Below are 27502 nucleotides of genomic sequence, written 5' to 3'. Positions count from 1 at the left end.
TCAGTCAGGAGGGATAATAAGAGACCAATGTTCTGTTCAAAAGCATTCCCTTTTGGGGGGATTGCCTTTTGTTGCCCCTGCAGTGCACCTGTTGTCACTTCCATTTGCAGCAATGTAGCTGAAATTGATGCACAGTGCTTTATACTTCCCTGAAGTTTATCTGGCCTTGTGTTACACTGTGATGGTCAAGTGTTCCCTTATTTTTATTTTTTATTTTTTTGAGTAGCATAGTTTACACTCTTGTAGTGGTCTTTTTACTTACATAAAGGATCTGAATATTTCATGTACTGATTCACTGCCTGGTTTGAAGCCGATGTTGTACAGAGGATATTTTTCCTCCATTTACTATTCTTTAAACAAATTCAGCTGCCACCAGAAACTGAAGTTGGCATTTGAGAGACGTTATATTTCACAATACAATCTCATATTATTTATGCTGTATATTAAGAGCTCATTATTACATATTTATATTACAGGGTGATTCCAATATGGTAACTGGTATGATTACTTTTAAGCTGTGGAAGTGGAAAATGGGAGTGAATAAAGAATTCACTATTTACCAACATGGAGCTCCTGGCAGTACCATCTGCATATCCTCCTTTACTACATCCATGAACACCGTCCCTCCTCTGCAGTTGTCCAAACCATCTCACCCTAGTCTCTTTAACTTTGTCTCCAAACTGCTCAACCTGAGGTGTCCCTGTGATACTCCCTCTGATTCTAGTCCGGTCCATCTTGGTCACATCAAATAAATAATAATAATAATTACTGATATATGATCGGAGTATCCACCTCCTGTCTTTTTATTAGTGACACTGTCTCCAAAACACAATTCCTAGCAGCTCTCACTACCATCTTGTAAACCTTCCCTTTTCCTCTTGTTGCTATCCTTCTGTCACAAATCACCCCCGACACACATCTCTACCTCCTCCACCCTGGCTTCACCTCTCTTTTTGTGCAATTCAATTAAATTCAGTTGCATTTATATAGCACCAAATCACAACCAAAGTTGCCTGAAGGCACTGAATATTGTAAGGTAAAGACCCTACAACAATACAGAGAAACCCCAACAATCAGATGCACACTGTCCCTATGTGTCAATTTGTGTGCTGTATTGTAATAATGTTTGCATAAAATGTATTTTGTACTAGCTCTTCACTGAAGTCGTGTCAGGTTTAATAGACCTTGTGGTCGGTACTGTATATAGAAACACCCGTCCATCCATCCATGTCGTTGCAAAGGCTGTATCCTGTCCCAGCTAGGCTGTTGCTGAGCCACTCCCAGAGTGACCAACAACCATTCATGCACACATTCAATAATACTAATAATAATTCAGTAATACTGAAATACATACATGTATTATCCATGCCACGCAGTGGGCTAAATCCTGTAAAAGTAGATTGAAAAATGCATGGAAGAAAACATGTTTGCTCTTATATACATCACAACTGCTCATAGAAAAAATACAGCTAGGGCCATAAATCACCTACTAGGCTGTTTAAAGGTTAAACTAATAATTAATATTGAAAATGTATTGTTGTGAATCTAATATTACTAAAATATTCCAAAAGTGTTGCTCCCTTCTGTTAAATGCTTTATTGCATGATGTTTATATTACTGTATGTATTATTTATTATGGATAGAATAAATAATATATAATGCATCAATTATGTAAGGATAATTGATAATAGGCAGGCTGCTGTCCGTGGTACTGATCAATGTTTTGGCCACGCGGGTGTCGGTGCTACTCTCCAGGCCTGCAGGGGGCGGCAGAGCGCGCAGCTGCTACATTTGATGAGCAAAAGGAGCTAAAACGTGAACAGCAGCAGCCGCAGCGAAAACATGGCGATGCCCGTGAGTGCGGCTCGTGTCTGTCGCCTGGCAGGACGCACTGTTTCCTCCCTGTCAGCCGGACACAGACGGGCTGTCAACCTGCCAGCGAGGACCTGCTTCATCTCCACATCCACGGCCAGCAGTGAGTTAATGTAGTGGTTAAATAAAGGTTAGCTTTTGAGCCCGCCCCCTTAGAGGTCAGTGTCTCAACAGGCGTAACCTGACAGCTAACGGGTTATGTTTGTTAGTGTGGATTCTCCGTTATGGCCTACCTTTTCTGTAGTAGTAAGGGCTGTAAGTGGTCATAAAATCCGAATAAATTTATATTTAAAGCAAAAACAAAAAAACAAAGAAAGCTGTGCGGATACGCCTGACTGATGTTTTCACACGGAGCCGTAGCTGTCTTTGTACCTTGAAATGCACGCCCATTGGGACTAAAATTTTAATAAACATAGACCATAGTATGTGTGCACAGTGTTGAAGTAATAGAAGTTTAAACTGAAATAAAAAGCAGCGAAACAAGTACTGTCCGAAAATAGGTGCATTAAACTCCTGCCTTCAAATGTTTTTCTGAGTAAATGTACCTTTAAATGAGCAGTTTTATTACTTTTCTAATGTCCATTGCATTCAGAAAACACTTGAGCACCTGTGCATACTAAGATCTACTGTAGTCAGGTTAGTAATTGTACGATAATGTACAACAGACCGATGGGCTTAAACCTGGGAGAAAAATCAGGGTTTTTAACATTTCGAGTTGCCAAGTAATGCACTGATAATTGTTGGCAAGTTTAGAAGATGTCTAAATGCAGAATGAATGATTTTCAAATCTCATAAACCTGTATTTTATTCCTAATAGAAAAGAGAAAACATATCAAATGTGTTTGGGGTTTTTTAATGAATAAATATTAGCTCACTTTGAAGTTGATGCGAGCAACGTATCTCAAAAAAGTTGGCACAAGGGGTGCCACTTTGGCTCAGTGGGTGAGTAGGTGAACACATAAGAAAAGACTAAGAAAGTAAGTGTTCATTAAGGGCATCTTGGAGAGGGCAGTTTCTCAGGAGTAAAAATGTGTAGAGGTTCACCAGTCTGCAAAACAAATCAATCTACACGTTGTGGAACAATTCAGGATAATGTTATTCGACATAAAATTGCAAAGACTTTGAATATCTCATCATCTACAGTGTATAATATCAAAAGATTTAAAGAAACTGGTGAAATCTTTGTGTGCAAGGGACAAAGCTCAAATTCTGTATTGGGTGCCTGTGATCTTCAGGCCCTAAGGCAGCAAAAAAAAAAAAAACAGGCATGGAAATCACTGTGAACACAGTTCACTGTGCCATCACAAATTCAGGATAAAGGTCTGTAAAGAAAAAGCTATATGTGAACGTGCACCAGGAATGCTGCTGTTTTCACTGAAAGCTACTTTAAAATGGACCGAGTCAAAGTGGAAAACTGTTCTGTGATCACCTGAATTGAAATTTGAAGTTCATTTAGGAAAACATGGACATAACATCCTTTGATCTGAGGAGAAGAGGGACCGTCTGACTTTTCATCAATGCTCAGTTCAAATGCCTGCAACTCCGATGGTATTAAGCTGCTTTAAGTGTATATGGATCTGACAACTTGCACAGCTGGAATGCCACCATAGGTATATACAGGTTCTTAGAGCCAAGTATGTTCCAATCCGGTGACGTCTCTTCTTAGGTCTCGTATATTTCAGCAAGATAATGTTAAACCACATTCTGCACCTATTAAAACAGCATGGCTTTATAATAGAAGATCCCGGGTACTGAACTGGCCTGCCTTCAGTGATGCACATGCATTTGCAAAAGAGACGTACAGCACCTAGTAACTGAAGCCATATATTTTTAAAGCTGTCAACTTATTTAATCACTTCTCAGTGGAGAGTGTGTGTGTGTGTGTGTGTGTGTGTGTGTGTGTTGGCCCGCGCTATCAGTGTCCCAGAATTGATTTAAATATTACTTATGAGTTGGGACTGCTTGCACATCTGCCCCCCCCCTCAAATCTCAGTGTAACCACAATAAAGTGATAATTAATAGTCCGGATCACAGCATCTTCTGAGAATCGAATTCAACAGTATTAGAAAAGCTGGTATGCAAAGCGTCCAGGTTTCTTTATTGATATGAAAGAAAGGAGAAGAAGGTCAACTTTTTTAAAGGATTCACGTCTCTCTTACTTAGAACTTTTCTTGTAGCCCATGCTCTTTTGCTTTCTTTTTTCACAGGCAGGCAAATCACAGATGAAAGAGACTTTTTTTTTTTTCCTTCCACTAAACTGATATCAAACTTGAGTCATGTAAAGATACATTCCTGTTGTCTTTATCTCTAGGTCTGCAGTTCAGGCTCGACGAGCGAACAGCCCACAGCAGTCTGGACCTCTTCAAGAAAGACACAGGCGTCATCTATCGCATGATGGGCCTTGACCCCAGCCAGGTCCAAGATGACCCCGAGCGTTTCCGGGACTGGGCTGTCGTGTTCGGCGACAAGAAGATCAGCAGCGGACGACACTACTGGGAGGTGACGGTGAAAAAGTCTCAAGAATTTCGTCTGGGCGTGGCCGAGGCGGCGATGTCCAGAGACGACTGCGTGGGCACCAACAGCTCCTCCTGGGTGTTTGGTTATGCTCAGCGGAAGTGGTTTGCCATGACCAGCAATAAGATAGTTCCCGTGACACTGGTGGGCAAGCCAGACCGTGTTGGGATCCTTCTTGACTATGAAGGGGGTTTCCTGGGGCTGGTTGACGTGGAGCAGCCCAGGATCATTCACACTGTTAGGGGTCAGTTCAAGGCCCCCCTGTGTCCGGCGTTTGGACTTTGGGATGGGGAGCTGCTCACACACTCGGGTCTGGAGGAGCCCGAAGGCCTAATGTGAAGCTGGATGGCGTGATCGTTGTAAAGGTCGGGGAAAAGTAGCAGGCTAGGCTTGTTACCATGGCAGTACTTATGAGAACAGTATCTTTAATAAGTGGAGAAAAGAAAGCAATATCTTTATGCATCATGTCTACCTTAATTTGTGTGTGTGTGTGTGGTCCAGATGTTTTCTAACCATCCAGTACTCTGTATGTCATCAAGCCTCAGGCAATTATAAGTGTACCTCATGTGCTACCTCTGAGAGGAACATCAGCTGCCAAGTTTTTGTTTTGTTTTTTTACATTGAATGTGCTGGCATTACCCACCTTTGCAAACTTAAGTCAACACAAAGCATTTTTCAAGCTCATGTTCACACTCAAATTTAATAAAATAACTTCACTGATGCTGCCTCTACATTCTTTTATTTACAACAGTTTGTCATTTACAGTGACCTTAAGGCTTTAATACAAATCAGGAAACTGCTTTTTCATTGCAGGTAAAGCAGTTTTCACACATGAACTTTTCAGCAACAACACAGTCACGCTCGTCATTCAATCCCTCTTTAGAATGAGGAGACTGTGCAGGAAGCACCCTCACTTAAACCAGAATATTTCCAGAAGTGAGAACTGTCAGGACATGAACTTTCTCCTGTTGAATGCGGCATTTGAGAAAGGAAACTGGACATCATCCCAACATTTTCCAGACTTCATGTGTGTGAAAACAGTTCACGTTGCAAATGAAGCGCAGTGAAATCATCACAGGTCTGCATACTGATAAAACACAAGTTTGCGTTCATATATGTGCACAGCTTATATTCACATTCACATATTGTGTCAGCCCAAATGTACACTGTTCCCAGCACCTGACACATTCAGATATTTGTTTGACAAGAATATCCAATGAGAAGTGTTTTTCAAACTGCAAAAAAGAAAAACAAAATCACATCACAGTCCATCAGCAGAGTAAACTGAAGCCTTGACAAAGAAGAGTGTTTCTCATGGGCATTAATACCCGTTTTATATGTTTCACATATAATCAACATCCTGGTTTTGAGAAACATGGACAATCCGCCTGACGTACTTCAGCAGAAACTTGAACAGTGTGGCATGTCAAAACCTTTTCTGAACATCTTGTGGCTGAGAAAGAAATCAAAACAACTGCACAAAGATGATCAGAAATTACTGCATGGTCATGTACACAGGAAAATAGGGGAAAAAAAAATAGGTTACTCATGTTTCCTATAAAGACTAATTTGGACATACAGGAGTCTGATATGAAACTGACTGAAACGGTACTTTTAGTGTTTCAGACATTAACTACAGTCATGGTAAAAAGAAATTACAGCCCCCGTCAGTTGTATGGTTTTTTTGAACAGTTATGGTCAGATGTTTACATAACACTCATTGTGAGCATGAATGATTTCTTCCAACTGTTCTTTTTCAGGGTGGAATAACTATACAGCACAAATCTTTAATGACTTTAAAATCCAAAAACTGGATTCACGAGTTGAAGTTATTTTGGATTATTTCTAATCCACACAGGGTCAAATATACTGCTTAATGTACTACAGTGTCTTGACTTCATAAGGCCTATTAACTTCTCCTTAGTGATCATGATTGGTCATTGATATACAGTCTATTTGACAGCACTCATTGAACTGACCAATACTCAGAACAATGGTAAAGTCCAAAGAGCCCAGTGAAGATGTAAGAAGGAGAAACACAGATTTACAGAAACTGGGAAGGTATCTGGAGCCATTTCTAAAGAACTGCAGTTTCTAAGATCATAAGTTCAAACTGTACACAAGTACAGGTTATTTGGATGTGTCACCACTTTGCAAATGGTAGGAAGAAGATCCAAACTGTCACATTTAAATAAAGGGAAATTAGTTAGGATGATCAGGAAGAATGCAGGAACCACCAAGTCTGCCATGAACTGGAAACTGCTGGAACACCAGTGTTAAGTTCTGGACTTTGGATCATTGCAACATCTTCATTCTTTTCTGTTTTTTTCAGTTTTGTGACCTGACATTTAGCCGTCAGACTGACGGCCTTACACTTGAATCGGAACACTTTGGTATACAGAGGAGTTTATGGTCGACTCAATGACTGCAGGATGCCCAGATCCTCTGACTACTAAACTAACAAATCATCACCCCTACATTATCCAGCTTAAAAGCTAGTATGAGGTTTGTGCTGGTATGCTGTGTTTGGTTTTTTGCCAAACACAGCTCTTTGCTTTTGGACCGAATATCTCCATTTTGCTGTTGTGCTCAAAGGACATTTGTGGGTTGTTCAGATTAAATTTTGCAAACTGAAGTTGTGCTGACAAGGTCTTTTTAGGGAGAAGCTTTCTCCTAGAAACCTTTCCAAGACATTTTCTGTCATTTTCTAATTGTACTGTCTAACTGAGGCCTGTAGAGTCTTGGCACTGTGTTAACACACCTGAATGCTTCACACCTGCAAACTATCTAAACATCTGCTTTTACAAAAGGTGGTCAAACTTGCTGATCATCAGTTAATTAAGTGCACTTAGCAGCGCTTGGCTGCCATTTACCCCCTTAATTCCTATGGCTGCAGAGAGGCTCTACTTAGTTTTTCCACACACAGCTTTTGGATTTTTTGTTTAGTTTTTTTTAATAACGTCCTTTCACTAGCTGGAACCACATCACATTTAGGTTTTACAGCATTTCAAGTTGATAATGGCAGATGGTGTGAATATGAATTGAGACTGTGGTTTGGGGAAGGCCTCAGATGGGACTGGCAGCAGGGCAGATGCCAAGGTAAAAATGAGGAGGGCATGAACTGAAAAAGAGAGGAAGGCTGGGAGACAAAATCAAGAACAAACAGCTTGTAGTGTAGGGGTAGGGGTCATATAAAGACAGAACTAGAAGGGGTTTGTATAGAGGTGTGGTCCTACTCCAGAAATTATCTACAAGATATTAAAACCTTATAATTTAAAGAGGATGTCCCTTCTTTTTGCCATGACTATGAATCATATCCTGTCAAGGTAGAATAATTATTAAAGCAGCTTTAGGCATATTTACAGTCATTTCAGTAGAAGCATAAACCTATTATTATGATTAAATTACTCTCTAATAAGGCAGATGATACAACATCTCACCGTGTTAAAAATAAATAAGCACTTTAGATATTTACATCTCATTTATCTATCGGAAGCTGAGCATAAAAAAAGCATTAAAGTTTCAACGCAGTCCAAATCACAATATAAATCAATGTAATTTTTCTCCACACAAGCCTGACATTGCTTGTTTGTATAGCGCTTTTCTGATACAAACCTTCTGTCTGCAAAGAGATACAGCTTTTCACAGTCTATGAGACGATGCTCACGTAACATTTCTACCACATTTAAGTTGAACTAATTCATTCATCACTGCTCTCAGTCTCACTTCTCTTTCATTCCTCTCAGCTACATAATAAAAAAAGACTAATTTTCATTGCAAGCTCTCATGATCCCTAGTAGATTTAAACAATGCTCTTCAGCGTATCAAATGCGGCTTTCTGCTCATCTGTGTTGCTCAGTGAGTCGATGTCATCGTACACACGCTGGTACTCTTGCAGAAGCGAAACAACAACTCCATGGCCAAACTGCACGGCGTCATCTAGAGGTGTATTCCCCCATCTAACAAGTAACAGGGCACAAAATGGACATAAATGTTTTTTTAAAGTTAGTGTTATCGCTTTCAAATGAAGGAGAGGACAATTTAAATTCCTACCTGTCCTTCATGTGAGGATTCACTTTACATATCTCGGTTAGAAAGATTATAGCTTCCACTTGACCTGAAAAGAGAGGAAAAAAAAATGCAGCAAGCCCAACGTCAGAGCCCAAAGAACAGAAGACTAAACATGCTGTAGTCAATTTAGACTTCTTTGAATATTGAAGCCAGGATTTTCCAACAATGAAAGAAATAATAATGAAAAGTGTCACCTTCTGCAGCAGCGATGTGGAGCACTGTGCGAGAGTCGTAGTCCCTCTGCTCCATGTTCACAGCCGAAAGGGCAAACCTGGGGGGATAACAAGGACACGGGAAGGCGAGATAAGACGCACACGAAAAGGTTATTGTAACTCCAGTGAAGGACAACTGTCAGAAACCATGGTATGTGAGAAACAGTTACATGATGAAATCACATTTATATGGCAGCTAACATGCTCTTTAATGTTTTTTCCCTTTCTTTATGGAGAATTAGGTAAGAAGACTGATACCGCCTCATAAAGGTCTGTTACAGCCAGCAGACAAGCTAGCTAGACATAAAGACTGTTAACATACAGTAGGGGTGGGGGGAAAAATCGATACTGTGTAGTATCGTGATATTTTGTTTGCTAATAATGTATCGATACAGGGACAGCAGAAATCGCTATTTTGTTACAAAAAAAGTTTTTGTGCTCTGACTTCAGAGCATGTTGATCCTTTTTCTGAGCAAGAATCCTGACATTCCTTCACTGTCCAAATGTATTTAACTTTTTTTTGGCAGCAATAAACATGACAGTTTACTTATTTTAATTTAAGACATGTTTTATTTTAATTAAGTTTAAAACTTTTTTATTTAATGTTAAATTATATTTTGTTTTAATTTACTTTCAAATTCTTCAGTTGCTGAATGGGCTGCATAGTTTTCATAAATTGCATAGTTCAGAATAGCTATAATTGTACCAGATGGTTGCATTCAGTTAAGTTGGACTAGACTGTAATACAAACCGTTCAGTTTGTCAACAATAAAACTGACTGAAATGAGAGAAAGACTGAGTGCAAGACTTTGATATTAGATAAAATGAATATTGATAAAGTTTACCTTTATGTACAGAATCTGAATATCGCAGATATTTAAAAACAAAACAAAAAAAAAACAAAAAAACAATCGCAATAATATCGTATAGTGCGTTAAGTATTGTGATAATATCGTATCGTGGGATGTATGGTGATTCCCACCTCTAACATACAGTATGTTAAAATGTATTTATTTAGTATGACAACAAGAAAACTTAGCACAAAAAGTGATTATTTCTTTGTTGTAACAATGTGACACTGTTGTTTCCTTTTAAATGGTGCCACATTATAAGGAAAATGCATTTGCATTGATGCCCAAAAATCTGCTTATGTAAGAATGCATCATACAACAGTTTGTGTTGTGTATGTGTTTCTGGTAAAAACTAAAAAACGATTATATCCAGGTTTTACTTACCTTCTTAGAGCAGAGACGTCACCATTGTATGCTGCGAACATCAGGTTTACCACTGACTTGTTCTAATGGATCAAACAACAAACACTGTGAGAGTGGTTGTATCTGCTTTGTTTTGGATGCTCATACTAAACATGGCCAAAGTATTGCATATTAAGGCAATCTGTATAATGTTAAAGCTCAGCCTTCAGATTGCTCTAGAATCTTAGTTTCAGATGCATTTTGTCTCCTTTAGGCTCAAAGAAAGGGAGTCCTTAATTATGTCATCTCAAACACAGATGGTTGAGAACAGTTCCAGTCAGTCACAATCAAGATCATGCAACTCATCAAAAGTGTACAAGGTCGCAACAATAATGGAGACCGGAGAAAAACTCGGGCACCTAAATACTTAGACTGGTCCATTGTAGGTGATGTGAAGCGATACAGAAAGAGTGTGATTACGCAAATACCACATCCTATGTGTGGTATAAAGTGTTTACACAAATTAGTATTTCATGCAGTGAGTTGTAGTTAGAAACCTCACAGCTTTAACAGTGTTAAACGAGTACATTCTAAACACCTTTAACCTCCTAAGACCCGAACTCTTCCATGGCATGCATTTTTAATTTCTCTTTGATATTTGGGCTGATTGTTTTTACGTTCATCAGGTCCCAAAGAATTGCCAGATTTTTCTTTACCTAATCTTTGTTTCTAAGAAAAATGAGATCCACATATGAGGATATTCATATAAAATTTCGATAGAACAGTAGCAGTATAATGTCCTCGTAAGTGGATATCAGGCCCTTGTAGAGCAAAATTGAGTATTTTGGTCTAAATAACCCAAAATGTGATGTCCACATATGTGGATGCCAGGTCCTAGGAGGCTAAACAATCAAACCTTTAAACAATCACAGATCTTGCTGTCCAAACCTTCTGTTTTTGAGAGCAGCCAATCAGAAGAAAGCTTATTTAAAGAGACGGGTAAGGGAGATAAATCTGTTTGTTTAATGGAGTGGATAAATAAGAACTATTTATCCTCATCCTTGTAACCTTGGACTCTATTTGAGACCAAGGTTACAAATATGAACCTTGATAATGAGCATAACAGGGCTCCAGTATATTGTTAGTAATTCATGTTCCTACTTCTCTGACATCATCACCAAAACCAGTCATAATGCTCGGGTCTTATTTTCTACAGTTGACAGGCTAACAAACCCTCCTGTGTCAGTGGCAGCTAAACTTCATTCGACCATGGCCTGCAATGACTTCGCCAAATTCTTCACAGACAAAATCCAAAAGATTAGACAAGCAATTGGTACATCAACAGCAGATTCAGGATATGTACTGTGTCCACTGAAAAACTGTTTAAACACCATCAAACAGTTTCACCCTATTAACAGCAAAGACCTGGAGGACATCTTAGGTCAACTGAACACCTCCTCTTGCCGTTTAGATGTCCTGCCAACAAGTTTTTTCAAAAAGGTCTCAAAGACTTTGGAGTCAGACCTGAATAACTGCTATGATGCCTTCCAGTCAGGTTTTAGACAGAACCACAGCACTGAAACCGCTCTGACCAAATATGTCTGAATACAGACAGTGGAAAAATGTCAGTCTTAGTTTTGCTGGATCTCAGTGCAGCATTTGATACAGTTGACCACAACATATTACTCAAACGACTGGAGAACTGGGCAGGTCTTTCAGGAACTGTACTAAACTGGTTCAAAACATACTTAAAAAACAGGAAATACTTTGCATCAATAGGTAACTTCACATCTGTGCAGACAAGTATCACATGTGGAGTTCCCCAAGGTTCCATCTTGGGACCCCTTCTGTTTAACATTTACATGCTCCCACTGGCACAGATTATAAAGAACAACAAAATAAACTACCACAGCTATGCAGATGACACACAAATATATATCACAATGTCACCAGGAGACCGAGGCCCTGTACAGGCTCTTGGTAAATGCATGACTGGTTATGTCACAATTTTCTCCAGCTAAACAAAAACAAAACTGAGGTAATAGTCTTTGGTGCCAAAGAAAAACGATTACAGGTCACCAGAGAACTTCAATCTATACATCTAAAAACCACAAACCAGGTGAGAAATTTGGGTGTAGTGATGGATGCAGACCTAAACTTAGAAAAACCCATTAAGACAATAACAAAATCAGCTTACTATCACCTCAAGAATATATCAAGGATAAAAGATCTGATGTCTCAACAGGACCTGGAAAAACTAGTCCATGCATTCATCTTTAGCAGGCTTGATTACTGTAACAGCATCTTTACAGGTCTACCTAAAAAAAAAAAAAAAAAAAAAAAAAAAAAAAAAAAAAAAAAATCAGTCAGACAACTACAGCTCATTCAGAACTCTGCTGCTCGAGTCCTCACTAAGACCAAAAAAGTGGACCACATCAGTCCAGCTCTGAGGTCTTTACACTGGCTGCCTGTCCGTCAGAGGATAGACTTTAAAGTTCTGATGCTGGTCTATAAAGCTCTAAATGGTTTAGGACCAAAATACATCAGTGACCTCCTGACCCAGTATGAACCTTCCAGATCCCTCAGGTCATCTGGATCCGGTCTTTTATCAGTTCCCAGAGTCAGAACCAGACACGGAGAAGCTGCATTCAGCTTTTATGCTCCTTATATCTGGAACAAACTCCCAGAAAGCCTCAGATCAGCTGAAACACTCAGTTTATTTAAATCCAGGTTGAAGACTCACCTGTTCTCAGCTGCATTTGAATAAAGCACCAAATCCACACTTTTAAGCTTAAATTTCAAAACTTATATTTTAACTACTGATTTTATCTACTGTTTTTTTAAATCAATTTTAAATCATGCTTTTTATTGTTTGTTTTTTAATGTCTCTGTAAAGCACTTTGAATTACCTTGTTGTTGAATTGTGCTATATAAATAAACTTGGCTTGCCCTCTGCTGTTTAGACTGCTTACATTGAACTCTGGTTCTCTCTCTCTCTCCCTCTCTCTTCGGTGCAGTTTGTTTGTGCAGATGTGAACATGGTGCAGACCAAAACTAAGAAGTTGGCAACTGACTGCTTCCAAATATGTGATGATGTGTGATGCTTTATTTATATTTGGTCAGATAACCACTTTTGTCAGCTCTTTCCTGTATTTACTTTTGTTGCGCCTTCCACAGATACATTAGGCTAATATAAGAGGACTGAAAGTCCATATTTGGCTTGTTCGCTGTGAGTTTTGTGAAGTAACCAAATGGGAAAGTTTACAAACTCATCCTCTGACCCCAGACCAGAGGAAGCAAACTATCGGTGTGAAAACACCCTTAGTTAGTCAGTCACCTGAAAAGAAAGCACTGGCTACACTTGTTGCACTAAACTCACTGGATCATCATCGTCATCTAATCGTCTCCTCGGGTCGTGTTTCTTAGTGAAATGCCTCAGGTTGTCGTAATTGTGGAAGTTAAAGCAAGACACGAGATCCTGATGAATCAACAAATAAAAGACAATAATTAATATGACATACATAACATGTGGTGAATTTGATCTTTAACTTTTTATCATAAAAACACAAAGAAGACATGAACATTTAGCTTCTGTTACAAAATGTAAATATTTAAGACTTAAAAAAAAAAAAACTGTCATTATGTTTAAGAAGCATACCTGACAGAAGTGAATGCCACGAACACTGTTTCCAAGACGATCTAATGGTGGGGACCAACACATCATACCCATGACATTGGGGACCACCAGCAGTACAGCACCTGAAACGCCAGATTTAGCCGGCAAGCCCACCTAGACAAGGACAACCAACAAAACATCTGAAATCTCGATGCAAACATCTCATGATTAGTACTCTATGATAAAAAAAAAAAAAAATCTATTTTCTTCCTCCAGTACAGGGACTCACTTGGAAGGCAAACTGTCCAGAAAAGTCATACATGCCGCACGAATGCATGAGACTTAGGGTGTTGCGCACTGCCTCGGCACTCAGCACGCGGTTGCCTGTGATTGGACAAATACCCCCATTTGCCAGCGTGGCAGCCATGACGCTTCCTGACTCGCAGGTTACCTCTATGGAGCACAGCTGGAGTTTAAGAGAAAAAAAAAAAGATTAAATACTCACAGAATTGGACTATATTGTTCTTACTGTATTATTCTTACATTACAGATTTCTTTTGCAACGTGGAAACTTGTGAGGGAAATATTTTGCTCTATAGTAGTTTTAGTGTTTAACCCTTCACTTTCTTGATCAGCTGGTCGCCAACTATGTCAGTTTCTTGATGCAGAAAAGATTGTGTGTAAAGACTGCTAAGAGATGAGTCCGTAAACTATAACAGAAAAAGATCAATTAGCTAAATCATGTAAATTTCAGGTGTTAATTCTGGTCGCCATGATTGACTTTTCATGGTGCACATTAAAATTTGATCTTATTATGACGAATCTATCGACAGTAAGAGATGAGGGTGTTTTATTTTATTTTTTAGCTAAATGCTAATGTTTCGCTGATGCTTAGCAGGTACAGTTAGATCCGTCATTTGTTGGTCAAAAACACAATTTCTGTAGTTTTGCCTCTGTGTACCACCACAGTGGATTTTAAACCAAACTTCAGCTTTAATTCAAGGTTTTTTACAAGAATCTTGCAATAACTCTTTAGTAAATACAATTTTTTTTATATATAGGCTCTGATTTTCAATAGCTTAAAAGCAACTGAACAATTCACTGACAAGTTTCAGGGTCGGGTGAGTGTTGAATGGGTATTTCATGGCTTTTTACTGATATTTTAAATATGAGAGCTGCAGACTTGTCAAGTGAGGGAGGCCATCATTTGGCTGAAAAAGCAAAATTAACCTATCACAGAGATGGCAAAACTTTAGAAGTGGCCAAATAAAAAAATCTGACAGAAGGAAGGACGAAAGAAGAAACTAGCTTAATCGTTTCTGACCATTAAGGACCCTGAAATGTACTTTATAGGTTTTTTTGGTTCACTACAGACTTCTTGGCTTTAAATATATTATCTGCCCCTGCTGGTAATGCAACTTCTGCATGCATGCCCATTTCATGTTTCGGAGAGGCAAAGTATGACATTGACAACTAACAATATCTAACCAGGAGAAAAACATTTTGCAGGAGGTAGGAATATCATAATCAAAGTCTATAACCAAGAGACACTCAAGAACAGGAAGGCTAAACTTTGCCAAAAAAACCAAAAAAAAAAAACTAACACTCAAGCCTGCAAAATTCTGCAAAAGCGTAGAGGGCTATGTTCTGATTCAGCCAAATGCTGCAAAACAGCATGACAGCACTACAGAGCAAATCGATAATGACCCCCAAAAATGCTACATAATCAAACAAAACGTTTCTTAACGTAAAGAAATGGGATAATCTTCAGTAGCCAAGTCAATCATCTCAACGCTACAGAGCATGCTTTGATAAAAATGTCTGTAGTACCTTAACAGTTAACGGAAAATTGTTGTAAAACCCCTTGAAGTAAAGCGGGAAGTATGTACTTCAATCACATATTGATAGTTTGATTTAAAATTCACTGTGATGTGATGAACAGAGGCAGTGAACTGTAGCAGAGTGTAGATTTGCCCTAGAAAAAGAAGTTTCACTGTCCAGCAAATTATCGACCTATAATAATCATGAGGTTTCTAATTACACTGCTTACTTAGCTAAACATTAATATTAAAGCTGAGGTTAGTGGGAGTGATACTTATTTAAATACTTGCAAAGTGTCATAGATTATTGGACAATTGGAAACTTGAACAAGGGGTAAAAAGATTCATGACTGGTGCCGCCATCCAGTTGTGTTTAATCTGGATCAAATTGTTGGACCAACTGACAGGGAGCTGCTCTGCTAGCATACACATGCTAAAATATTGTTTCCAACAACTTTAAAGGACAATCTCACCTGAAAGTAAAAGTCAAGAGCTGCAATCATATCTGCATTTTCAGGAAAGCACTGCAAGGAATAAGATTAGAGTCAGCATATACTATTCAATTAAATTTAAAACCTCAATTCAATAACCCCTGAAGTAATTAATATTGTATGCAAAACACCAAAAATAATAAACGCACCTTTTTCTCTTTGAGGTAATACCCAATGGCAAAATTCCTGTCACCAGTCTCCCTCTCTGACTGGAAACTGCCGGCACACAGCGATATGAAAACCATCATTCAGGGCACAAAATGACAATAGTTTTTACATTTCTTGCAGCAGGCCACTCACGTTGCATTGCTGAAGCCCACATACTCTGTACCAACCATGCTTTTCAAGAACTCCATCACCTGCAGTAACATCACTTTTAGAGACCATTGAGCAGGAAGAACAAATACCAAAAAGGGACTAGATATAAAAATTTCTAAAAAATAAAACATTTACTTACATAGTCAAACCTCTCAGCCTTATTTGAATGAGGCTGTAAGAAGAGAAGAGGAAAAATAACTTTCTGTTGCCAGCTCAATAGAGTCAGTAAGTCCCTACAGATGGCAGTGTTTGAGTGCTTTGACACTGAAGCATACTTTTGATCTTGGGTGTGTGTCAATATCTGATGTGCACATGGTGTGTTTGAGCGTGTCAGCCCTCGTGGCAATGTGCTCGCTGTGACGTGAGGGCTGCTTATGGTTGTGCTTGAATTTCATGGACCAGCAGATGATCATTACCGTGTTGTAGAGGTACCAAAAGGGGATGGCGCTACATTCATATTTAATGGCCTTATCTCGAAAGGTTAAGGATGATAGCAGACATCACTGAGTTCAAGGAAAGACCTGAGGACTAAATCTCATGACCACTAAAAGAGTAGGCTTTATGTCTTTCAAGGGAATTTATCTCTGGTGTGCTACCTAATATGAAAAATTATTTTTGACCAAAACATACAGATGTTTGATGTTAAACTTTGATATGTAAACCTTAGCAATATTTATGCACTCCCGAATGTGCACAAATGTTGCATCTTCTATATACTTTGTAGTTTTAGCCTTTAATTTCCTTTTCTGTGTCTAAAATAAATGCTTTTTAAGTATATAATCTCCTCAGTGTAAATATAAACTATATGCAGATACACTGAATAAACTATGTTGACACAAGTATTGCCCCCTCTAAACACACTGAGCTGTGAGGCTGGCTAACACACCTTCAGTTCTGGGGGCCACAATTGGCCACAAGCATGCACACGCCATGTTGTCCGCCCCAGACCGATTCCCCTCCCTTGCAGCTGCACTTGGCCCACATATGATAAGAGTCAGCTGTCAGACTTCAAAAACCAACACAAGCAAAGCCTCTACGACCATATATGACTGTATGTTTTGGAGTAAAGGCAAAGATCACAGATAAGTCACTATGGGGGGCATATAATCTCAGCCAATAGATAAGGATGTCATGGCTGTTGCTGACGTTATCCATCAGGAGGAAGTTTGTTCAGTAAACTTCAACCTATTTGGTATAAAAGTGTTGCTTTCTAGAACTTTGCATTGTAAATAACATTACATCACCAATAGTTTGACCTTTAAGAAACCAGCAATCTGTGGCTTTCAGCTGTGTATTTCTTTAGCGCTTCATACCCATGAAAAAAGCAATTTTCTAAACTAGTTCACAACATTTAGCTCACAATTGTCTTTATATTGAATATTCTACCGTCCAAAGTACCACTAAAGGGATTTGCTTGCTTAGGTCACACACAGATTGCAAACTGTGGCACAATCAGGTTTCATAATGACTGCAAATTTTATAAGATTGCAAACCATACAGGGCTCGTCCCTACTCATGCACTGGCTACAGGAATAAAAAAAGAGTTTGTCTATTTTTTTGAAAGAGTTATTTTTTTGGCAACTTCAAGCTCGTGTTGAGCCGGCAGCTAAAACCCAAGTGAAACCATACATTATGAAAAAATCTTTTGCAAAACCTATTTCACTCCTGCTTTGTACAGACTTTTAAACAGGTGATTACCCCTTTGAACTGTGAATCTCTGGAGAGGCTACAGAACACTATGCTGCACTGTACTAATTAAAGGGAAAACATTTAATAAGGACTGGGTTTAAAAATGGAAAGCCTATTTTTGGTCATGTCCAGCTGCCTCCTAAGAGACTCCTCTGTTTTGCCCCAACAACCTCATATAATGACCGACAACTACGTAGTTATTTTATGTGCATATTCTTAAACACAGACATGTGCATTCAGTAAGCATCTATTATCACATCAATGTATTCAGGGCTTAGATTTTACCTTAATTAAAGAACTGATGACAATAGCTCCAGCATTCACCATGGGGTTGTGTGGTTTATCTGCACAAGAAATGAGAGCAAGTTATCACTGATTTGCCCCTAACCACAAGAATAATAAACTGAGACTGCTGAGACTGGAGAATAAATTTCATCTTGGGGGCTTAGGATGCAGCGACGGCTAATGAACTGAAGACATGCAGTAAAATCCAATTGGCTTTAGAGATGAGCAGGTACTTTAATTGTAACCCAGCTGGCAGGAAAATTTCATACAACATTTGTAAATGTTATACCTACAAGCTCTAATGATGTTTCCGATTGAATGTTCAAGGAATATTTCTAGGTTAGAAGTTTAATGCATTTCTGACTGCAATATACATAATAAATATAATGCTTTGAAAATGTTCATTCATAATATTACATGGAAACATTAAAAATGCAAATATTCTCTGCATTCAGAGAATATTTCCAGGATGTTTTTGGCATTCCTTTAATGTGATGGAAAAAAGATAATAAGCAAAATAAAAACAAACAAAAAAATACACAGCCTGTGTGGGTTGACTCTGGGTACTCTGTTGGGACATTAGGTTAACTGTGGTTCTTAACTGGAAATAGGTGGGAATAACCATCAAACCCTCTAACTGCAGCTAAATACACAGATAACTGTTTTCAATTCTGAAATTGCGTAGTAATGTTGTTCCCATCCACATAATGTCCTCACAGAGACCACGCACGTGCTGATCGCTGGGTCGGGCAGAATAATATGTGCAGCAGTGTCTGGACATTTGAAAAAATGGAGGGACAGATGTTCTTGTAAACTCTGACTCATGTTATTATCGCAGGGAGCATAAATGGGGTTCTTTACGCAAATCACTTGCCTTCCTCATTTAGGGACAGTTTGTTGAACTTGAGACCACTTGGCTCTTTGCCCACAAACTGGTGAACGTGCTCACTGCCAAACTCGTGCACAGCGATGGCGTACTCCAGAGGCTTCACACATGACTGCAGACAGAAGGGAACCTTGGTGTCACCCACAGAGTGTCTGCATGACATGAGGATGTAATGGAGAAAAAAATAAAATAAAATAAAAAATAAAATAAAAATGGAGGCGTGTTAGTGAGGCAGTACACACGGTGGAGGTTTAGAGAATGGAAAGACGTAGAACAAGTGGAACTGATACTGCACCTCTGTCCGTCGATTGTGCACAGAGATACACCCCACAGGTCAGGGCTGAACTTAGCCAACTGTGGAATGTAGTCAGCCACCTGCATAAAGACAAGAAACATGTGAGTGAGCTAAAAAATGATGACGCACACGCTAAAATCAATACGCGTGTTGGTCTGGCACTTACCTGTCCCCCCTCCTGCTGATGCGCACTGTCGTACATTGTATCAATTTGGTGGACAAACTTTTCAAAGTCTGGGATGATAAATTTTTTTCTGAAAGCCTTAGTCAGCAGCATGATGTTGTTGCCCACACACCTACAAAAGGACACAATTACAATGAGGTCAAGAAACCCTTAAAAGGCGCGCTTTAATTAGTAAATTTTGATATTCCTAACTGTCACTGAAGCTACTTTGTAGCAAAAACACTGCCCATAAAACCACCCTTCAATAGGAGGAGCCAAATAAAAGCCTTTCAGTGAGTAAATCCAGGTACCGATCAGTGTTTTCATGGCAGACATTATGACCCTTTACAGTTAAAAGACATTATATATATTAATGCAAAGATGGTTCTGTGCCAGGGAGCCGTGTCAATGTGACAGAAATGCAGCATGTACAATTCCCACAACTGAACCAGACTAATGGATTTAATAAATTTTATTATTCACACCAGTGTGATAAAACAGGACTTTTATCCCATGTAATAAAGTGTAATGGAGACTGAGATGTTTTCATAAACAAATAAAATCCCTTTGCCTCTGCTGTGTTAAGTTACAGCAGAAATTGTGGGAAATATTGGCTTACTTGGATTATTAATATCAGACGTATTCTTTGTGATGTGAGACAGGCAAGCAACTACACCTCAGCTTCACACGTAAGACAACAGAAAACGCTGAACAGCAAACACCAATCATAAACAATTAACAATTACAGGGCCTCTTGGGTACTTCGCTAAGCCAAGTCGAGACGAGCTACGTGATTAAAGTACTAAGTTAAATTTAATGAAATTTGGTGGAGAGGTGGAGCTTTGTGAGGTTTTTGATGACTGCGGTCTTGGTCTAGGATATTGTTTCAGAGTGACTCTCAGGACGATTAATCAAACAAAGAGCTGTACAGCTAGCAGGTCCTCAAATGGAGCCATATAATACTGTGCAAAGGTATTGAGCTTTCACTCATGTCTTGGCATTTTGCTTAAAAAAAAAAAAAAAAAAAGGAAAATATGTGCAGGATTTTACTGAAACTTGCAAACAAATCAAGGTACAGCACGTAAGGCAAAAAACAGAGTTTCTGCAATTCTAAATAAGCTTGAAAGCCAATATTTGAGATCAGCACCTTGCGTGTATTAAGCAGTAGCTTGAGTGCAGGAAGCTGGTGAGGAACTTTGTGGAGAGGTCTGGAAGAAATCACCTCCTTTTCAATGTCAGCAAGGCAAATTGTAGACTGCACTATTTTTCATTCTTAACCTGTTACTGTAAGACAACAACTTCCCTTGTAAGGATCAATAAAGTAGCTATCGGTCTATTCTTTCACATAGCCTGAACTCTCTGAGGCAAGCTTTTGCTTTAACTTCTTTAAGTAGTCTTCAGAAATAGTTATCCAGTCTTCTTGGCCAACCTGTGACTAATAGCGTTTTATTGTGTTTCATATTCAGGTATGCTTTTACTGCACTGACGGTGTTTTGGGGAATGTTGTTATGAAGCTGTTGCCCGTGAGACACTTTGTAGATAGTATTGCATCACAATGTGACTTTTCTGAGTTCATAATTAAATCAGTTTTCAAGATCCTCAACACCACTGGCTGAAATGCAATCTCATTTCAGCCAGTGGTGTTTTCAGCCATGACAGAGACTCTGCTGTGTTTTGAAACACACCATTCACTTTTGTAGTTTTCTAATGACCTTCCCATGACAGTGATTTGAACTACAAATGCACCTTTCTTAAGAATGTTTCTTCACGGCAGCTTCAGTGAACAGCAGATGGATCAACTGAAGGTCCAGATCCATCCATCATGTCTCGTATCAGGTCTTTGTTGGATTTCTCTCCCATTTCTTAAGGACATGAATTTCAGATACGGTTCATCTTTTGCAGATAGTTTTTCATGCCTCCTACTTCTTCTTTTGTACTCCATATTTCCAGTTCCCTTAAAAAAATTTTTTAAGAGCACACTATGCACTGTACATGCTTATATTTTCTACAAAAAGTCTTTGGGAATCACCTAGTTGGTGCAAAAACACTATCTTAGGCCAATCAAACTGTTATCATTAGCATTTTTCAAGGATTAATCTAAAGAAATATGAAGAAACGATTAGCTTTTGCTGCTAGTAACAGTAAAATCTTTATTTATTATGGGTTGTTATGTGTACACTCAACACTAGTTCATTACTTGAGCCTTGCATGATTTATAAGTCAAATGGCAAAGAAACAATTCCTCTGAAAAAGGTTAACGATTGGACTGACTCAAGACTTTTTGCACAGTACTGTATAAACTGAATGGCTTATACATCAGAATGGCTGATTGCACCTTTAAGCTAAAAGTTATATTAAGTAGTTTACTCTGAGTTATATGTAGTTGTATTACTACATAACCGTTTTTGAGAATTAGTCAAAACACTCCTCTGTAATATGAGCGTCCAACCTTAAACCCTTAAAAACCTGAACCATGAAATAAAGCATTTATTGAAACTTAAATAACATTAATTTGCATATATTTTAGTTCATCAAATGAGTATAATATTTGTTACGTTTGGCTTTTTTTGCAATTTTGTTTTATTGCAGAAAAGAAAAACTCATTGATGATGTAAAAGTCTCAAAAAAATGATACACTTGGCTTTACAAGATAAACCTTTGGCTTTTTTCAAAGAAAAGGAGTCCAGACATTTTCTTTAGCTTCTTTGATCCAAGCGGAAAATCCTGAAGTTATTGAGAAAAGTGGTGCCTGAAAAATTGTTTATATAACTAAAACATCAATCAATAATTGAAATCTTCAACACGCAGGCTTCAAAGTAACCTGTTTCAGGCCAACTGACATTTAGCTAAAAGGGTAAACAAACCTGCCCATACCAACTCATCCAGTAGTTATTATAGATTTCCATTGCTGTGTGTGTTAACTGCTCAGCAATGCAGTATGCTCTCAAGGAAAAGTATGCACATTCTGTCACAGCTCTGAACTAAAATATCTGGGCCCAGAGGCCTCACTAATCCAAGACGATGCTAACGTGAGGTTTGGGACACCAGGAAAAGAGAGTGGAGAGAGCTTCCATTATTCATACGGGTCATATCTTTAAAAAAAATAAAAGCTAGCTCTCTCCGTTTCTAGTAGCATATTTATAGTATGCTCTTGAGTGTTCTTCAGGAACAGATGACCTCACAAATTTTAGAAAACAAGCACAGAAAATCAGAAATGACCAATTAATTTTAACAGAGATAGTCAGACTATTTAACCCTGTGCTGTTCCAGGCCAAAGGAAGAGAGCGAGTGAATTACACAAGTCTGCTATGAAATGATATGTCTGGTCAGCAGCCTGCATAGCACTTACGGATCTGTTGGGCCTGCTAATGTAATTGCCACAGTCTGGAGCCAAACCAGAATGATGCCCTTTCATTAACAGCCCCAGAGACCCCCTGTCTTCCAGCACACTCCACTGCTTTGGCTGGCATGCATGCACGTGAATTTTGTTAGCTGCAGCTGTCGGCCATAAAACGCCCGTCTCTGTCAGGCCCTTGGACTCAAATAGCACTGATCACAGATCACTAACAAACACTCATGTGAAAACTCAACCAAACTTCATCATTTTCCTCCCATTTACTCAATCTTTATTTGAAAGATTATAATTAAATATATTTCACTCAAGGTCTTCTGACTAGTTCAAGTATTCAGCAACTGTGTCCCCAAACGAAATCAGTTTGGCGATCGTTGCTCAAGAGTTGGCAGTTTGTCTTGTAATCAGAAGGTTGCCAGTTCGAGCCCCAGCTTGGACAGTCTCGGTCGTCGCCTACTGGTGACGGCCAGAGGGGCCGATGGCAGCCTCGCTTCTGTCAGTCTGCCCCAGGGCAGCTGTGGCTACAACTGTAGCTTGCCACCAGTGAGTGAATGAATAGTGGAATTGTAAAGTGCTTCGAGGGTCTCGAAAAGCACTATATAAATGCAATCCATTATTATTACATCACCATACACAATGTTTTTCACCTTCTGAAAAGTTTCTTATCCATCATGACTATCCCAATGGAGTCACGGGTGGATTGTCGCATCTGATGGACACAATCGCGTAGCCGAGGGTCAGATGTTAACAAGCCTGTTTTTCTTAAAGCCTGCAGAGAAGGGAAATAAGAAGCACAAGGGAGAAAAGAAGGGAGTGACCTACTGACATATTCTTTCACACACTGAAAAAGCTTTTTATGTAAGAATATTAAACATGTGTCAAGGACATGTACAGTGAAAGAGCTGCAAAGCTTCAGGTGTTGCCACAAGGGAGAGAGGCGGAAATACAGGCATAGACCAGATCACTGGAATCCCTCTCGCAAGTCACAGTGACAGCCGCTGTATGTGGGTCTATTTTGGGGACACCATGTGTACAACCCTCCTGACCAGTGAGACACCTTTTGACTGGTAAGTAATTCTGTAAGCAAGCACGCGGCTCCAAACATGCTCTTGCAGGAAGTGCTGAAATTAGACTGTTGTAGTGTTCCTGAGTCTATTTTAGAGTCGAGCCCTTCAGTTGACTGTTTGAGGGTTGGGTTTGTGAGCACAACAGACAGAACTTTTTATAAATATATGTTAGCGAAAGGCAACAGCTTTTAAATGAAGCAGATTGTTTTTTTAACAGCAACATGACGTTCAGTTGTGCATTTAACAGCTTGTTGAAAATAAAAAATAAAAAAGAAGAAAAAATTGGGTCAGTGGAAAACACACTTATAATTAATTTTTACAAGCTGTTCATCATCACACACAATTATCTCCTTTTCATTCACAAATGATGGCCCAGTGTATCCTTTGCTAAAGAAGGAAGTAAAGGAAGAACCAAAGTAGCTTTTTTAGTATTTAGAAATTTCAAACATCTCTAATTATGGCTGCCATGCATATACTTCTGGGTCACTTTACTCACTTAGAAACCTTTCTAAGCAAATGTAACTATTTGACTGCACTCAAAGTCCTGACTCTGCCTTTTTTAGATCACCTGCTTTAGGTTTCCAGTGTTTTATGACACCCTGAGGGTCAATGTGTTTTGCAGTTGTTATTTCCATTGCAGGGACACCGAGTACCACTTTCCCGTTCCATCTCCGCTCCAGTAACCTCTACAAACACACCAAGTCATTTGTGCTGTCACCTGTGTTGACACACGTCTCTCCTTCTTAATGTACGTTCTGTTTTAAAAAGACTGAGTCGTCATAGACACCGCAGTCACCAGCTGTCTGTATAACATGTCCCATCACAGGAGAAAAGGGAAAAAGACTCCGAGTTTATGTTCTATGCTCTAAGTCTATGTTCTACTTCTCAGTAACCTGAGCTCTTGTGAGACTTTTAAGATATGAAAAGGTTCATATCTGTTCATAGAAGCATGACTTTTTTGAATGTGTGAGCTTAGTGGGACCTCATGTATCTGACAGGAACCTCATAATGCTCCTAAGATTAAGTAAGGAAATAGTAGGTGCTGGTTCCTAAATTAAATTCCTTTAATCTACTAATATTATTAAATCGACCAGTACAACATCTCAACTGTAAAGTCCTGTTGTAATTAAAGGCAAAATAATAATTAAAAATTAATGTGAACAATTAATATTGCTCTCTGATTCTAATTACTTTGGTCCTTAGTGCCACAGCTACTATATATAGTCCTATTGCATAAGAAAGTCCCTAGACACTTTTTAAACTGGACTCCTCAGTCAGGTGGAGATACTCTGGATTCCTGTTGTGGGATAACATGGCACTGCCAAGGGTGATTTGGTTAAAGTCAACGGTGTAGTCGAGTGTGTTTGTGTATGTTCACATGGGCCATGAAAAGCCAAAACAGTGCTCAGTGTGACAGAGGAAGTGTAAATGTGCTGCTGACGTACAGAGATGAACTGGGAGAGAGGGATCATCTCTTTGCCATCAGTGATGGTGTAGAAAAGCAGGTCCTCCATGCTGGACATCAACCTGCTTCTATAAAAACAAAAAACACACACGCAATAGGTTTTGATGTTTAAATGTGGACAAGCTTCAATGTCAGAACTTGAGCAATGAGTCAAAGTTTATGTCAACATAAAGCTAGTGTAAATACTGGCATTTTTCCAGTGATCTACTTTGATCCTAACATAAACTTTGTTTTAGAGAAGGCTTAACTACATGTATATTTTTAAAAAAATCTACATAAAATATACAGTGTAGTTTTTGGAGTGTTGCATACAATTAATATGCAGACAGATATTTTAAAATATAATTGAACTTATCAATTTTCATCTATAAGAAGGGCAAAACAATTAACCTGCTTGTCATGAAGTGTTATAGAGTTAGCAAGGGTGACTGAATCAGTTTCCAAAGAACCCAAAGTAACAGCACCATAGTCATTTTAAGATTGATAATGGTGTCACTCCTTTTTACAGCAATTTTTGCATCTTTCCTGCTGTAATTATATACATAATAGTGATCACTTGAGATTTACAGAATATGCACTTTAATATAGTGTTAATCACTGCACTTTTAATGTGTCTGTGTTTAGGCAATTAGCAGAATAAAGAAGGAAATTAACTGCTTTAAGTCTGGCAAGTAATTTGGTGCCAATTAAATAAAAAATACTGTTATATCAAATAATATGAATTCAGTGCCTCAATTATGCCATATTTCTCAATTGAGTAACTTTTATCACTAGCAAATACTTATTATTTAATCTACAAATTACTTTTTTGTATACACAGAGATTCTTGTTTTGTTTGACCAGGAGCCCAAATTAGAGATATTTAGTTACTCGCTATACATTCCTTACTTAAATCACTGAAGGTAAGTGAAAAGCATCAAATCAACATATTTAAAAATTTGAAACAGTGAAAATGTGAACAGCATAAAGAGGAAAAAGGGGACCAGGCAGAGTGATGGCCTGCTAATTAAACACAATATGTGTTATGGTAGCCTAGCTTTATATGTATTTTTTTACATTTGTTTTTTTTTGTTTTTTTAATGTATTGGGTTTGCTCATTTCAGTTTAGCTTTTATTGTTTAAAAATGTATAATTTTAGTTTAGGATACGGGTCATGTCAAATAGGAACCCCAGTCTCAGTTAGCCTGCATTAAAGCCTCCTGATGTAGTAACCACACCGACAAAAGTTTCAAAATAGCCTTCAGTGTAGTTTTGTGGGAAGCAGATGTTATATTGTTTCTTGACCTGGCACACTGCCGTATTGTTAGTATTACAACTGTTTTGTCAAAGTTTGCTTTCCATGCATGTGTTTAATTGCTTTTATTAACCTCTGGACAAAAGCAAACCAACATTTTTTTCCAGCTATTAGCAAACATTAGCTGCCTGCAAGCTGCAGTTTTACATCTTACAGACTTCATTGGTGAATCTTCCCATCTTTACATAAAAGGTAAGACTATTTACCACAAAATAAGAAACTTTTCTGACAAATTTTACTTTAGTTAGTGTGGCCACCTGTTACTACAAGCTTGAATAATGAGGGGGACTTAAGCAGCTAATGCTAGTAGAATTATTACTCTTATTGTGAGAGTACTGTAGTAAAAATAAAAGTACTGAATGATTTTTTGACTAATTAATGATGACAGTCTTCTGTGACCTACTTGGTGTGTCCTTGGTCCACATCAGGGCCCTGCTGGTGATGATAGGCTCTGTGGGTGTGGGGTGATGCTGCTGCCCAGCAGGGGAGAAGAACAGGTTGCTGAGTCCTGGACAAAACCATGCTGTCAGCTCCAACTCTAGCAAAGATCCCTGCATTTTTAAATAGCTGCAGGATTCCCGGGTTAGCTGTCCTCAGACTTTTCAGGCAATGCATTGTGATAAGTAGGGCTCAGCGTTTAATAATTCAAAGTAGTTTTTTTTTTCTTTCCTCCAGTAGCTGATCTTGAGAGATATCTGTGACCTGCGCTCCTTGGTCCTCGGAGTTTTAATAGCAGCAGCTGTCTTACAGACGGGATCAAGTAGAGGCTGTTGCTCCGGGGCGGGGCTGTGACACCGGCAGCATGGTGGGGTCAACAACCAGTACCTATCGACATGAAACTGATGTAATTTCGGCCAAAGTTAAATCACTTCCATTTAAACAAAAGAAAAAAAGAGAAA

At 38.7% G+C, this 27502-nt stretch overlaps 2 protein-coding genes across 2 annotated transcripts; one reads left to right on the top strand and one right to left on the bottom strand.

Moving 5' to 3' along the window:
• Positions 1-1840: 1840 nt before the first annotated feature.
• spryd4 (SPRY domain containing 4) lies at positions 1841-5109 on the top strand. Its single transcript, XM_085345107.1, has 2 exons — positions 1841-1975; positions 4184-5109. Exons 1-2 carry the CDS (start codon positions 1843-1845, stop codon positions 4723-4725), a joined length of 675 nt encoding a protein of 224 aa, XP_085201233.1. The 5' UTR covers positions 1841-1842; the 3' UTR covers positions 4726-5109.
• On the bottom strand, positions 5057-27350 carry gls2a (glutaminase 2a (liver, mitochondrial)). The gene is made up of 18 exons (XM_085345106.1): positions 27007-27350; positions 25290-25377; positions 23425-23546; positions 19429-19558; positions 19263-19342; positions 18956-19119; positions 18082-18140; positions 16247-16279; positions 16090-16148; positions 15939-16005; positions 15772-15822; positions 13768-13944; positions 13521-13652; positions 13242-13340; positions 9905-9966; positions 8652-8728; positions 8440-8503; positions 5057-8345 (listed from the first exon to the last, which is right to left on the bottom strand). Exons 1-18 carry the CDS (start codon positions 27216-27218, stop codon positions 8189-8191), a joined length of 1833 nt encoding a protein of 610 aa, XP_085201232.1. The 5' UTR covers positions 27219-27350; the 3' UTR covers positions 5057-8188.
• Between the last annotated feature and the right edge of the window lie 152 nt (positions 27351-27502).

This window comes from Diplotaxodon limnothrissa, linkage group LG20 (assembly GCF_057381915.1).
Source record: "Diplotaxodon limnothrissa isolate DT_005_m linkage group LG20, D_limnothrissa_male_GT1.1, whole genome shotgun sequence".
In the NCBI taxonomy this organism is placed as follows: domain Eukaryota; kingdom Metazoa; phylum Chordata; class Actinopteri; order Cichliformes; family Cichlidae; genus Diplotaxodon; species Diplotaxodon limnothrissa.
Note: the sequence above shows the minus strand (reverse complement) of the source record. Positions and strands in the feature narration are given on the sequence as shown.